The sequence below is a fragment of the Ostrinia nubilalis genome, chromosome 7, assembly GCF_963855985.1.
Source record: "Ostrinia nubilalis chromosome 7, ilOstNubi1.1, whole genome shotgun sequence".
Classification (NCBI taxonomy): domain Eukaryota; kingdom Metazoa; phylum Arthropoda; class Insecta; order Lepidoptera; family Crambidae; genus Ostrinia; species Ostrinia nubilalis.
The window spans coordinates 7,115,325-7,129,893 of NC_087094.1; the positions used below are offsets into that span (position 1 = coordinate 7,115,325).

Below are 14,569 nucleotides of genomic sequence, written 5' to 3' on the forward strand. Positions count from 1 at the left end.
ATAATGGACTTGATGATCGGTAATTTTCACCGCAAATGTGTCAAACAAATTCAACATTGTATTTATATAACTGGGTTAACTGTATTGTATTTTTAAATGATTGCATGGATGTATTATTATTCCTTTCTCATATATTTTACTTTTAGTACGCAACCAAACGTTGCAGAATATGGTTGTTGTTTAAGAAAGTTTATTTTTCATACTAATTTTATTATAATGAAAATTTATTTATTTTCAATTGCTGCTGTTATGGCTTGTGTAAGTTTATCGGATATAATTATACTAAAATCTATCTAAATAGTTCATCATTTCGTATAAACTCGTTTGCATGCAGTTTCTATCGTTCTACAGATCGAGACAAAAGGCACTCTTGTTGATTTAAACGAAGTTCAAAAAACTATATTACAATGGAAGAATCACAATTTCTTAAACCTTAGCGAGGTTAGCTACATTTTTCTGCTTTGAATCAGATTCTTAAGGCTTTTTTCATTTAAAGATTAATGCAGTGTCTTGTTATAGATTGGCGTAGCTACAAATGGAATTTTTGATTTGACGGATGTAAAGAATAAATTATTACAGTGGAAAACTCAGAAGCTTGCTGCACTTTGTCCTTCAAATGGGTATGGCTCAATTATTATTTTGGTGAATGATATAATCGGATTTGATTAATAGGGTCTAGTTACTGCCTTTAATTTAAGATAGAATGATGAATGACGTTCTCAATAATTTTATTCTCCCTAAGGGGTTGCGTATTAACTTTATTTTGTTTTGGTTAACAGAGCTCAGCTTCAAAATTTACTCAATCTTGTATGCAGTACAGCTCAACCCACTAATGTTACTTTAAGAGATGCTTGTATCACGTGTTTTAGTCGAGTAACAGCAATGTCGGAGGTAAGTACCTACCTATTTCGATCTGTCCTCTATTATGAGGTTTATTAGCTCATTTAAAAAAAGTTGTATGCTAGTCCAAGTTACTCATACCAAATTCTCACAGTTATGACGTAATTTTAGAAGTTAAGCCTATGCGCGATTTATTAATTTATTTAGGACTAGCGGCCGCCCGCGACTTCGTACGCGTGGATCCCGTTTTACCCCCTTCATCTATCTTACGCGGTTTAGATTTTTTCATACAAATGTTTTTTCCCGCTATCTCCCGTTCCCGTGGGAATTTTGCAATATCCTGTTGTTACTAAGCTTTAAGTTAACTAAGGTACCTGCATGCCAAATTTCAAGCGTTTAACTTAAGCGGTTTAGATTTTTCATACAAAAGAATTTTCCCGCTAATTCCCGTTCCCGTGGGAATTCCTGAGTATACTATAGCCTGCCCAGGAGTATGAAGAATAATTGTACCAAGTTTCGTTAAAATCCGTCAAGTAGTTTTTGTTTCTATAAGGAACATACAGACAGACAGACAGACAGACAAAAATTTTACTGATTGCATTTTTGGCATCAGTATCGATCACTAATCAACCCCTGATAGTTATTTTGAAAATATATATATTTTCATGTACAGAATTGACCTCTCTACAGATTTATTATAAGTAGGTATAGAAGACCCGGAATAAGTTTTCATGCTATTTATTTTAAACTTCTTCATATTAATGAATTTACTTCAGGTAATTTGTTTATAATAATAATAAGCTATGTTTTGTCAGGGACCGCAAGAATTAACTGCTCTGAGTGCTTGTGCTTCACAATATTTTGTTAACACTTCATATGCTGCTTGTGCAACTTCATTGGCGGTAAGATTTACATCTAGGTTTCATTTATGTTTTCTTTTTCATTAGATTAATAGGTAATAACCGGAATTATTTTTCAGGCTTTGTCAACGTCAGCTCTTAATGTACAGCCCTCTGGTTGCTATATGGGCTATTGTGATTTCGTTCGTTGCTTAAGAAGAACTAATTCCATTAACTTGGTATGTAAAACTTAGTTAAAGTAACTTTACAAGCAGGCACGGAGTGGCACTCTTCGACACTGTCGAAAAGCAAAGCACGAACTCCATACCCAAAAATCTGGAGCTAAGGCCTATTTTATTTTGTTCAAAGATTGTTTTTACTAGAAAACTAACTTTATACTCTTAAATTAATAATGGTTGGTACTATAGTACTTTTCATGTGTTTGTAATTATATCTTGTTACGCAGATCACACAATGCACCAGAGAAGCTCGAACTGGTGTTAATATAACGGTAGATGCTGACAATGTTCGGTTTTATACAAACGTAACATCATGTGTATTGGCAAAAACCCGCTGCAGCAGCTTCAATCCAATCACAGGAGATCCCCAAATACCTGGTTCATCAACATCTGGATCCAGAATTAGCAACGCGCTGCAGTTTTCACAAAGCGGTGAACTCAGAATTCTTGCTTTCTCCGCGACTACACCAGTGTTGAATGCATTTTGTTCCAGTTCTACGAATTTGACGCAATCTAGCTGGCTTACTAATTCGTGTTAGTTACTAGTTTATTTTTATAGTTCATTAAATAAAAATAGAAACGATATAATTTTCATTTAATTACAATTTTCTTTGATTATAAGTGTAATTTTGTTTCAATTTGCTAAGTTGTAGTTTGTATTACATATTATTTGACTAGAAACAAATAAAAATAACTTAAGTGAGCTAATGCTAGATAAAGTGAGCTCATGCTTTTATGTGATAGTCTGTTACTTTTACAAAAGACAAAAAGAAACAAAATGTCAAAATTGTCACTTGTCGTTGTCAAACGTTTTTTTGACAGATCAATGTGTCAATGAACTTTGTGAAACTGAAGAAGTTTTGCTTTTATTTGTATTTGTAATAATTCTTGAAAAAGTTTATAGAACTGGTTCAATAATTTATAACATCACTAGAGAAACTGTGGCGTATCAATCCAGTAAGTTATTGGTATAATAATCTTTTCTTTGTATTGTTTGTTTTAAGATTTTTAGATTACTTAGGTGATTGGGGTTAAATTAAGCATTTATTTACCCAGTAAGTACATAATACATGTTTTCTGATTATGTAACACGTTTTTGTGTTTTTTGTAACCGAGCGAAAGGCTTTGTTTATAGTTAATAAACTGTAAGTATCAATTTAATCATTCCTAATAAAAGTACGGACTACAGCATCTACTGGTAATTTAAATGATCGAAAACATCAAGCTATGAATGTTTTTCTGTTACAGTAAGGTTATAAAACAATATAAACACACTTATGATTAAAATCATTTTATTGGAAAGTCTACAAATGTTGTAACAAAGCTTTGTTGCATGTGTGTTGTTGCATTCAGTTTAAACTTTATTATATTCATGTTTTTAAATAATATGTAGTTATCTGGACGATCATGTATTTAACACAGTTAATTTTTGATATGTATTGCAATGTACTGCAACCCATTAACAAAATTTTGCACATTATACATCACTATACTTAGGTCTATAAGTATACATAGATAACTATTTATATACATAAATTGTCTCATTATCATTATACAATATACTGGAAAGACTGTGCACAGTAATAAGAACATCTATTTTTGAGTAAGGCGAGTCTCTTCTGGGGTTATCAGTAAAAGTTTTAAAACATATTTTATGTTGGCATTTACACATTACGTCTTAAATTTACTTTCAGAGGCAGCTTTGTGTAGCTTTGGTTTTGTGCTCTTAGTTTTCTTTTTTGCTTTTTTTATTGATTGTACTGAGTCATCTGAGTCTGTGTTGTCCGATATCACCTGGCGGTTTGTTTTTGTACTTTTCTTCGTTTGTATCGCTGTTGTTACAAATGCACTTTTTCTGAAGCGGCTTTTGGATTGTCTTGTATCTGTAGGACTGGTTTTCTGTACATTTGTATTTTTTGGTATGTCAGTAAAGCTTGGATTATGCATGTATTGAGAATTTTCTGATTTTGAATGTTTTAATCTGTGAAAGAATTTATTATTGTTTTATTAACACATATTTTATTGATATTATGCTAAAATATTGGAATGTTTTTACTATGTGTAATGAAAATATAGTTATTTAGGTATTTGAAGTGGGCATAATAGTGTCTAATTAGTATTCCTTTACCAGCATGTTAACAGTTTAAATAAAAAATAATTGCTAATAAGATTTTAAATAAGTACAATTATTGATTAGTTAGTCCTAAAATTAATATTTTACTCACTTTCCTTTCTTTTTCAATGTCTTTGGCAATTTACTTAAGGGCTCTAAAATATCTTCAACAGTATTTGGCACTTTTAATGGTATCTTCTTGGTCTTAGATTTCTTCTTTTTCTTCTCTTCTTTGCTTTTTTTCTTTTCACCTTCTAGTTCTTCTAATTTTTTGGAACAGGACCTAAAATTATTTTAATTTTTATTAGAAAATGGTGACAGATTGGTACCTACTACATTTTTTAGATTTTGTATGAATGAACTATGTATTTACGGCTTCTGAACTAGCCAGGACAAAATGTAGTACTGCTATATCTCACCTGAGCAAAGATTCACTATCAGTGAAATAAGAATTCATTGCAAAACTAGAAATGCCCCATGATAAGGGCCCTTTCTCTTCCGTCTGCAGTCCAGTCCATATATTCCGTTTTAATGAATTTAGTTTTACTTGCAATTCTGATGGTTGAGTGTTTCTGCTTTTAATGTCTGATAAATGCCTAAAATGTTAATGAAAATATACATCGTGTCCCAAATTTCTAAGATAAGCCGGCGCCGTAAGGTGGACATGGTCATGACAACTTTAGGACAAATAAGAAAAAAATTTTTTTGTGTAAAAACTGCAAAAATTCTGGGGCTTTTAAGAGTAGTGTGTGGACAGCAGCACTTATGTTGCCGATACAAACAAAAGAATAAATATTTGAAGAAAATATCATAAAGGGTGCCAATTTTCGAAGATTCATAATTTAGGTATTGTGTAATTTAAAAAAAATTAAGATACATTTTATTTTTATTTTTCCTAAAGTTGTCATGACCATGTAACCCTACAGCGCCGGCTTATCTTTGAATTTTGGGACACGTTGTATGAAAAGAATATGTGAAAAATATATGTGGAGATACTATTATTTACTTTGGCGGAGGAAGGCATCTAAAACGATGCCAAGATGCAGGATTTAGTTTGGGTTTCTCGGTCGTTTCGTTAAACATGGATACGCTTCGAGGTCTTGAACTTTTTGGGATTTTCTTTTCACGATCTGAATGATACGGTTCGTCGCTTGTCTGAAACCAAAAGTTTTTCTATAAGTTTTGATTCAGTATCATTTATGTTATAGTAAATTAATGTAGAAAATATTTACCGGTGCAGGTATTATTTTCAATTCAGGTGGCATTTTCTTTTTTCTCCTTGGTTTGGGTTTTTCTGTAGAATGCAGTAATTTATGTACTCTTCTAATTGGGCTCAGGTTCTCTTCTGATTCTCCATCGGATGATCCATCAGTCATTGCATCTGAAGTCAAGTCTATTGTAGCCCTTGAAACCTATGAACAAACGAATATACTTAGAATAGAATCTCGTTGAATATAAGTACAGGCAAAGTAATAGGTAGGTACAACAAAATTCGTTACAGATTTAATTTCGTAATCGTTTCCAATAGCGATCACTTCCCTATTTAACAAAGTACTACAATGTAAAATGTACATAATACCTGTAATGTTTCTCTTTTCGGATTTCTCTTTTCTATTCTTTTGATTTTTTCTAGTCTTGGACGAGGTCTTCTTGGTGTCTGAAAGTAAAACGTAATTCGTCTTCGTTAACTGTTTAATATAAGAAAATTGGTTAAAAGTAATATTTTGGTTCATATTTACCCCTGCAATATTTCTATTAATATCGGGAAATAATGGTGAAGGCGGTGGTGCTGGCTGAGCAACGTCCACTGGCTCTCTAGTGGCTCCAGCTTCTGAACTACTACTTGATGTATCTCCTTCGTCACTGTAATAATGAATGGCACAGATAAATCATCTGTAAAGAAAAAAATACTCAGTTTATTTGGTCCATTTACCGACCTTGAATAATCTGATAAATCAATATTTGTGGGCTCATCAGCATTGGATCCTTCCTTCAGGAGTCTAGTCACAATTTTCGTTCGGAGCCTCTCTTTGCCAGGATCTTCGTCATAGAAATCTAACAGAGTTTCACAAAATGTTTTGCCCAAGCTCTCATAGTCTTGCACGGAGAAGTGTGTCGACATTCTACTGCCCAACTCTGATCCTCCAAAAGATGCTTCCATGGTGTAACTATTGGCAACTCCCAGCATCCAAACGACTACCCGTCCTGTGCCTTCTTTGCTCCGTTGTATTCGGAATTTGCAGTTTTCAAAAGAGAACTGAAAAGTAAAATCTTCTACATACATGATAATCCTCGATGAGAAATGCTTCCTTTTTTGGGAGAAAACATGTAAAAATACCTTGTCAGCTGCATTTTTATGTAGCATCAGAGGAAACACTTGTTCCTGTAAACGTTTATCAGAATTTCTTCTGCTTTCGCAACCATAAATGAACACATTATGTTTTCGCGAATGTGCGTGTAAATCTATGTACATAGCAACTCCACATTCTTCCTGCAATCTGATTAAAAATAAAGTTCGGAAGCTTATTGAATTTCATTGTAATAATATCATTACTGGACACTAACCTTCGAATCATAACTTTAGTGTGCCATACAGGAGGATATGTTTCCCTTATTACAGTGCGATATTGTCTATTCAGGTCTTTTCCTGTCAACGAACAACGGTTGTTTCCAACAATAACCTTTAACAATAGACAACAATTTTAGCGCTAGTATGATTTTGTGTGTGAACAATATCTCGCTGACCACTTACACCATCCGGGTTCAACATTGGCACCAGTTTGAATATAAACTTTTCCCGCAATTCTCGTGCTTGATTAGAATCTCCTGTCAAATAGTCCATGAAGCCTTTCATCATCCAGGAGGAAGGCGTCTCTCCAGGGTGCACCCTTGCTGTTATTATGACAGCTTTCTTTTTCTGCAAATGTTGCAAAGTTTATTTATTCAGGTTGACAACTAATTCAATAACTAGAGAAAGATCTTCTTAAAAATACTAGCTTACCTTTTGTTCTAATTCATTGGGATTTGGCGGAGCAGTAATAGTTAGGTAGTAAACATTATTACCGGCTAGCGTTCGACAAAGAAGTCTAAGCTTAGAATACGTTGATTTGACGGGATGCGCCTGAAGTCTCGATAGGTATTCTTGCAAATCTGAGTACGTGTAAGGGTAGCAGTGCGCGATGTAAACAGCATCGTCCGTATGAGGAAATTCTATATTGAATGTCAAGGTATAGCTTGGAAATTGTTCCTCTTCTTCAGACCTGGAAATACATAAAAGTTTTGTGAATTTATTTAATCACAATTATTGCACGTAATGTTGCATGACTTACGTTGAATCGTTTTTGTAATATGCGATGTTATCACCACATCTTCTCCATCCAATTGAATGTAATTGAGCGTCCTTGGTCGAATATAGCAGAGGTCGCATTCCTTCATTGTATAAGCTTTCCGCCTTTGACAAATTTACAATTGAAAACCTGTAAATGTAACATTAATTGAATTAAACATCAGGTGGCGTTTCCTAATGGTATTATTCAATACATACCTATACATCATTTGTTTTTTCGTGTTAGTAACTCGAAAGTAAAACCATTGCATATGCCTATTTGTATACAAGTCCGTTCTTAGATGTAGTTCATAATAGGCTGATGTTATCCGTATTGCTTTGGCTAGGTTTCCGCTTTCGAATCGGGATTCGAAGCGCAATTCGTCCTCGCTTCCAGCGGTGGGACTTGCGCTGGCACACGCTGATAGAAATAATCTTGAACCCCCGACAGTTGACCGGCTGAACTAAAAACACATTTATGCCCAATAAAAATAGAGTCCCAAAATTGTAAGTTTCTAACTTTATTTCTGTTTGCTTGTCTCGCACAACCTCGAAGTGCCAGCATATTGGCTTTTATGTGTTAATATCAAAGTACAAACCCTGTTTAATAAAATATGCATGTAAGATTACGTGATGCCGCCACGACATCCCTGACATTGAACAAGTTCACTAAGTAGCACATATGTAAATTTTATAATGCTTGTATTGATCCATGGCAAATCGTAGTAAACGAACGCGAAACTTAAGTGGAGTAAGATGCAAAAAACTTACGTAGTTGACAGCACTCATTGGGTAGTATTGAAATATTACTGTGCCAGCTTCCTCGCCCACTGGTTGAGGCCTAAGTTCCTTTCCAGTCTGGATGTAGTATGGCTCTGGAGAAGCTGGATTCCAGCTTATGTGCTGTATCCTTTCTTCCACCACCTATAAAAAAATCTAATTAAACTTTTTTCGAATGCAATTTGTAGTGGCGTAGTAAATAGTAGTGGTTACTCACTTGACACTCGGAAGGCCATCTTGGTGCTTGTTGGGGGCAGTCGAGTTCTTTGGGTAATGCAAACAAATCACGGGGCTCTTTTAACTTTGCTGTCGTACGAAATGTTCTTATATCTGTATTGATTTCTAACTGGTTGGTCTTGATGTTATTTTGCAGAAAGTTCGAAATAAACGTCCCTGTAGCAATAAATCTAGTTAAAATTTTATTGGGAAATAACACAACACACATGATTGCACATGCCGTGATAGTGCAAAACTAATAAAACTACCTTTGCCACATTCCCCTAACTGATTGCGGAGTTCATCTTTCGATTTCTAAGTGTAACATAAAGAATATGGCATTCTGCTATTACAAAAACTCATTTGTGAATTTTACCTTTGGTATAGATAGGAAATAATGAAGCTTGTAACGATTTCACTTGTTCTAAATTAGCTATTAGAAAATTATCTTGTAACACAGGATCTCTGGTGGGCAACGTGAAAGTGACTGTTGTGTTATTTATGTACTGTCGTCTACGTTCTTCCTCTCGTTGGATCATCATGACGTTGTCTTGGATGCATTCGAGCTGTTTCCACCATAACATCTTAGGGTTTGGATCTAGAAGTAACATCCGCAACTGTTTCTCTCACAGCCTAAACGCTACACTATTTTGCTTATCGGCTGTGACGCTAGTCTTCGTGTCACCATGGCTACAGTACGGTTTATATCGCTCGTCGAGTTATTATCTACTGCAGGCGGTAACCTGGCCGCGCCACGTTCCGAAATAAACTGACTGAAGGGCTCGTACTTTTGGCTATTGGAACACGAATTCGTGCGATCGAATAAAACCTCAGATCATAGAAGGGAATAGATGTGAAACGGGGGCGTGGCGCGTGTCTCCGCGATATGCCCAGAAACGAACATCGCCCGCGACGCCAGGTTAGTCGCGATTCAGTCGTACTGAGGAAATGTTCTCCGATATTGTTGGATAATGCGTCGTAACGTGCAATAACATAAGTGAAACGAAGAACTACAGGAACAATGAAGTCATTTACCACATGTAAGTATTGCAAATCCATTGGTATTTTGCTTATAAATAAAAAAAACTAAACATTTTTACGAACGAATTCAGTGCCGTGACATTTACTGCGATATCGAAATTAGTGGTGATAAAAATTCAAACACGTTGTACATTGACGATTTAGTTAGCAACCACTTTATGTCATGCGTAACTACTGCGCAATGTATTTTATTTCTTCCGATATCCACAGACGCGTGAAAATACACAGTACGGCCGCATGTGCCGGTCGTAACATAGTGCAGGGCTCGTGTTGTAATACGGTTTCCTATTATCGATAAATAGAAGTAAATTATTATTTTCTATTTTCTAATTTTGAATGAAAAAATCATGAGTTGCTTGCGATTTTTAAGTTTTTACAAAAACAATAACAATAGTAGAAGGGATTAGTAACTGTCAACTATGTAATTACTATAAGAGCTAGTTGAAAGCCTAATATAGGCATTATTTTTGATAAACATAGGCGGTACGAATTTCGCCATAATTAAAAAGTTAATGTGCGATAGTAGTTAATAATAATTACAGTGATCCTGTTATTATTATTAAAGTAAATAATAATATATTACCAATATTGTAAATACTGGTAAAAATCGCAAGTACCTACTTAACCCATGACTTTTCATACAAACTTTGTCAGTCTATAACTTCTATACTCCATCGATAAAGACATTGAGCTTTGGTTGGGGTAAATTAATATAAGGTAACTTCATTTAGTCCCAATAATTGATTCTGAGTTTTTCTTTCATACAAAATGGAACTGACTCCTTTATGCAAAAAAATCGTTAAAGAACATAATAATAACGTATAATAATAAAAAGGTTTTCATACAAGCATTTTTTAAACCAATTTCGAGCCTTGCCCCCAGGATTTAAAGTATCGATATCTTATCGACTCCATTTTATCTTTCTTCTCTCTAATTGCTTTTTTCAAAGTGTGCGTCACGTCACGCGGCCATTGATTGGCCATAAGGCACGCCTTCTGGCCAATCACAGCACTTTTAAGCCGGTTGCACATGTTGTCGTAGACTCTCAGTCGCTTTGTTTTTACACAGTTGAATGTGTGTGTGGGAGCTGTGGTGGGGGAAATGTGGGGACACTGGTTCTCGTTGTAGTTACGCGCGACTTCATATCTATTCTCTTTCTATGATCTGAGAATAAAACCTTATCAGGTGATTGGTGACGTCAAACCATGACTTATGCGAATTATTAGGGAAATGTTTGGAGACATAAAATGGATAGATTGGCGAAGATGGTTTATGGAAGTTATTTGTTGTTTTGATAGTCACGCTATGGAGTTCCACGAACCCGAAAATTTACACATTAGATTTATTCGGCTGAGAAATTATTATATCAGAAAACTATTATAATAATATTGCTTAAGTTCAATAATCAAATATTGGTTTATAGGTGGTCAGACCAATAATCAAGATTAAAAAGGTCTTTAGTTTTTGGAGACTTATAATTACAAATTGTTGGGGATGTTTAATCTAACAGTTTTTTTCTGATCGAATAACTTTGAACTTGTCATTGAAATATTTATATTTACATACCTTTGACATCACCGTCTTCATCAATTTGAACCACTTTTTCTTGGACCTCTAAATCTTCAATTTCTATATGTTCCGTTAGTAGAAGCGTCATTATTATTTTCAAAACACAATGTAATTTATCCAAGTATTAGTTATTAGTATTTATCAAGATTTTCTATTTCTTTGAGTCTGTTTAAGTATCAGCAAATACCATTGTTCTTTGGTGGAGGCCTAGACAAGAATACCAGGCATTTTGATGGAAATATTCGCCATGGTTGTAATGTGACTCACAGCAGTTACAGCGAAGATAATTGCTAGCACCACATATTTAGATTGCGTCTATGTTTCTCCGAAGGGAAATCTGAGTCAGTCGAAAACATTTTCCAGTGAGCTGGCTAGACCTACGTTCCCTAGAAAGCCTGAAAGGTGACTGCACTTTCATCTAGCGTAGGAAAGTTGAAGCGTTTATGTGGAAACTTCGCTGCGGCCTCGCCGCGACCGTAAAACTTTTAGCCATAGACTTGCGAAGCGCCAGATCTTACGATAAACCGAATGAGCTTTTTCATGTTAATAGGTTTGAGGAACTAGGACTATAAATATGAAGTAAAATCTCAGATAACATGTACAACAGTGTTGTGTAACAACTAAATAATATCAAAATAGCAAAAATATAAGTAAGATAACTTGAACTTTCTCCAACTAAGTAGTATGCAATTTCCATCCAGCTATGAATGCTCTCTTTTTTCTTCGTTTACTATTATATTAAGCGATTTAGACCTAACAGCAATTGTTTTGGCAATTATCTTTTTTTTTTTTTTTAGTTTCATAGGTAGGTGCATCAAAAATGTGGTGCAGTTATTCCTTTTCTGTGTAATTTCACTCCATAATTTTATACAAACCTAAGTCCATAAGTTGATTTTAAATCGGACACCATTGGGAATTTTAATGTTATATTTTATCTCTTATATTATTTTATTTGCCGTGTTGTTCAATATTGGTGCTTTTTATGCTATCGTAACATTAATCATTGTCATGTAGCTAATTTCACGAAGTATCCGCATGCGTGTTTTTGCGTGCGGGCTGCGTCGCGATACTAAATCTATTTTTAAACGCACATTGCAGCTGATAGTAATGATATGATAATTTGCAATATGCCTTGATTTTTTTCGGGAAAAACGTAATTATATTTTTTTTAACCTTTGGCATCGATAAAAAATACCATATTATACAATGTTAATGTTCAAAAAAGCTTACTTACGAAAAAATAGAGTTGCAGATCTAGTCATTTTAACACTATGTGCAATGCATTGAACGTTATATCATAAAAGTTACACTTTAAGATGGTGAAAAAAACATTAAAATGCAAATTCATTAGTACCATTTGTTTTAGATATTCATTGATTCCATGTCCTTATGGCATTAGAAATAGAGTCCACTGTTGTGTTTCATGTTCCCTTGGTAACATGTTTTGTAAAATCGATACCTATTACGTATTAAAGTTTAACACATTTGCTGGATCAAAGGTAAGATTTTGAATGTAATGAGTGTTTTGAAATATAAATAACTAGTTATATTCCATCTACGATACGATTCATGTCATGTTGCATATTATGTGTTTCTATGTTTTGTGTTTCTTTAGTACACTTTCTAGATAAACTTATTTGCTTTTCGTGCTACTTGTCACTTACAATTTTATCTTTATATCGCTAAATTGCTGTATTTTCTTATAGCTTCAAGTATTTGCTTACATGTTTTTGACGTTATCTCGTCTATAAATCTTAACTGTAGTTGTTTTTAAAGCCTTTCATGTAGTTTTAAAAAAATAAAATGTATAAGGTCAACTTTTACTGTGACCCCAACAAAAATAGAACAAGTCTTAGCAATCTCTATAAACTACCTAGCATTTTTGCTGCATTATTATTTATTATGTATCTAATATCGCCAAACAATATTCCCTACAATTTATCACTTTTACAACTTTAAAATTATGTCGTAGGTATTTTTTTTTAACTGCGTCATGATGAAAATATAGAAAATCTGATAAAAGATGTTCAGCTTAGATAATAGTTAGCTAACTTTATCCTTTATCAAAACCGAGGTCGAGTTAAACCCTTTTAATGGGCTTTTCCTTTTTATTTTATAGCGTATTTTTGTCACGCGATTTAATACAATCCCAGTTGATGTAATGCCAAATCAGTCGAATCAAGTGAGCAATTTAAGATGAATTGTTAAGCAAATCATCTTAATCATCTTAAAGATTCGACCTTACCTTAAATCGAAAAGTCAAAATGTAGAGCACACTTTCGTTTTGGAAAGTTACCTGGGGATAGTCAAGTTTTTCTCAGAGTTAGTCCTGTATAGTCAGGATCTAGACTAGAGGTATTCCTCGAAGCGCACCCATTTTGGGGCGCAACTAATGAAGCGCATCTAAACTATTCCTCCAAGCACACCTATGTTTACGAAGTACGTTGTAAGATGAATAAAAAGTACCAGGGCAACATAATATTATAGGTGCGCTTGGAGGAATAGTTTAGGTGCGCTTGGAGGAATAGTTTAGGTGCGCTTCATTAGTTGCGCCTCCAAATGGGTGCGCTTCGAAGATCTACATTTTCAGCGAGAGCACGGCGCGGTTTACGCGTTGCTCTCGTTTACGTGATTTGGAATTTTAATTGTTAAGATTTTAGATTGCTTACTATGTTAGTAATGTTCGTTAACTCTTGTTTGGTTATAATTTGTTGGAAATGGAATGGGTCGATGTTGTAGGCAAATATATTATGGCTGAGTCTTGTCTTTGTGAATTAGCACATCAAATTTTGAGTCTTACTATGCGTAAATGTCTAAAATGTAAGGGTAGCGAGGTGATTGGCCGTCCCGTGGCACGGGCTGGTGCGGATCGATTTCCTAGCAGACTGTACGCCTTATTGTCTTGTGTCACTCATCAATGAATCCCATTTCGTATGCTGTGCCAGATTATTTACGTCGAATTATCGTTTTAACTGCTATTGCCCTATTTTACCATAGATTAGTTCTTGGTAGAACAATAAAAAATGCTTTTTGTGGAAATACTTATTCTGTCGATGAACTCTATTGAAAGCTTTTTTTCTCTTAAACCAGCTTTGTTAAAAAATGTCTGCCTAAAAATCAGGCATAGTAGATTGCCAAATTGCTTTTTGCATTCTATGAGGTGATCGATTAAGGTCGTAGATAAGAAAATTTGAAATTGATTACAGCAAAATCATTTTCGGGTAGGGAAAGTTTTATGAGTTTCCCAAAGATAGCGTTGTAATAGATGGTGTTGCTGTATTGTATATTTTGTAAATAGGCGTACTTCTAGGACTTATGGCTCTAATAATAAATAATAATAATACGTTTATTATCAGACCATTATGATTCATACATTGTGTTAGTAACAATATTATACTTAAAATCTAGGTTAGTAGTAACATAAATCAGTCAAAAAACCGGTTTCTGGATCCATGCATGTGAATATTAATCCAGTGCTTAAAGATGGGACACGATGGCCTATCTTTGATAACCGACAGGATGCTGTTGGCGCTCTCCCGTATCCTCGCAAGCATCGACGCTTCTAGGTTAGTAGTAACATAAATCAGTCAAAAAACCGGTTTCTGGA

The 14,569-nt window shown here is 34.5% G+C and overlaps 3 protein-coding genes across 10 annotated transcripts in view; 2 read left to right on the forward strand and 1 right to left on the reverse strand.

The window, feature by feature from the left end:
- The first annotated feature begins 161 nt into the window (after positions 1–161).
- LOC135073576 (uncharacterized) lies at positions 162–2,523 on the forward strand. Of its 2 annotated transcripts, XM_063967744.1 has the most exons (7): positions 162–258; positions 352–441; positions 520–620; positions 780–891; positions 1,656–1,742; positions 1,820–1,918; positions 2,146–2,523. In XM_063967744.1, the coding sequence occupies exons 1-7, from the start codon at positions 217–219 to the stop codon at positions 2,455–2,457; spliced, it is 843 nt and encodes a 280-aa protein (XP_063823814.1). In that variant the 5' UTR covers positions 162–216; the 3' UTR covers positions 2,458–2,523. The 2 variants fall into 2 exon arrangements, with proteins under 2 accessions (XP_063823814.1, XP_063823815.1); XM_063967745.1 differs by lacking the exon at positions 352–441.
- Positions 2,524–2,720: 197 nt separating this feature from the next.
- The window catches only part of LOC135073166 (glutamine-dependent NAD(+) synthetase), a 32,437-nt gene continuing 20,588 nt past the window's right edge, over positions 2,721–14,569 (forward strand). For 4 of the 7 annotated variants that reach the window (XM_063967224.1, XM_063967225.1, XM_063967222.1 and 1 more), the window contains exon 1: positions 2,721–2,875. The gene's annotated coding sequence lies outside the window, so the exon portion shown is untranslated. The other 3 variants (XM_063967220.1, XM_063967221.1, XM_063967223.1) reach the window with 3 other exon arrangements.
- LOC135073155 (cytosolic carboxypeptidase 2) lies at positions 3,093–10,724 on the reverse strand. Its single transcript, XM_063967202.1, has 18 exons — positions 10,571–10,724; positions 8,729–9,181; positions 8,354–8,529; positions 8,128–8,280; positions 7,576–7,820; positions 7,361–7,507; positions 7,033–7,291; positions 6,784–6,948; positions 6,597–6,712; positions 6,370–6,529; positions 5,969–6,288; positions 5,771–5,894; positions 5,611–5,688; positions 5,264–5,443; positions 5,038–5,186; positions 4,451–4,627; positions 4,144–4,314; positions 3,093–3,899 (listed from the first exon to the last, which is right to left on the reverse strand). Exons 2-18 carry the CDS (start codon positions 8,961–8,963, stop codon positions 3,590–3,592), a joined length of 3,165 nt encoding a protein of 1,054 aa, XP_063823272.1. The 5' UTR covers positions 8,964–9,181; positions 10,571–10,724; the 3' UTR covers positions 3,093–3,589.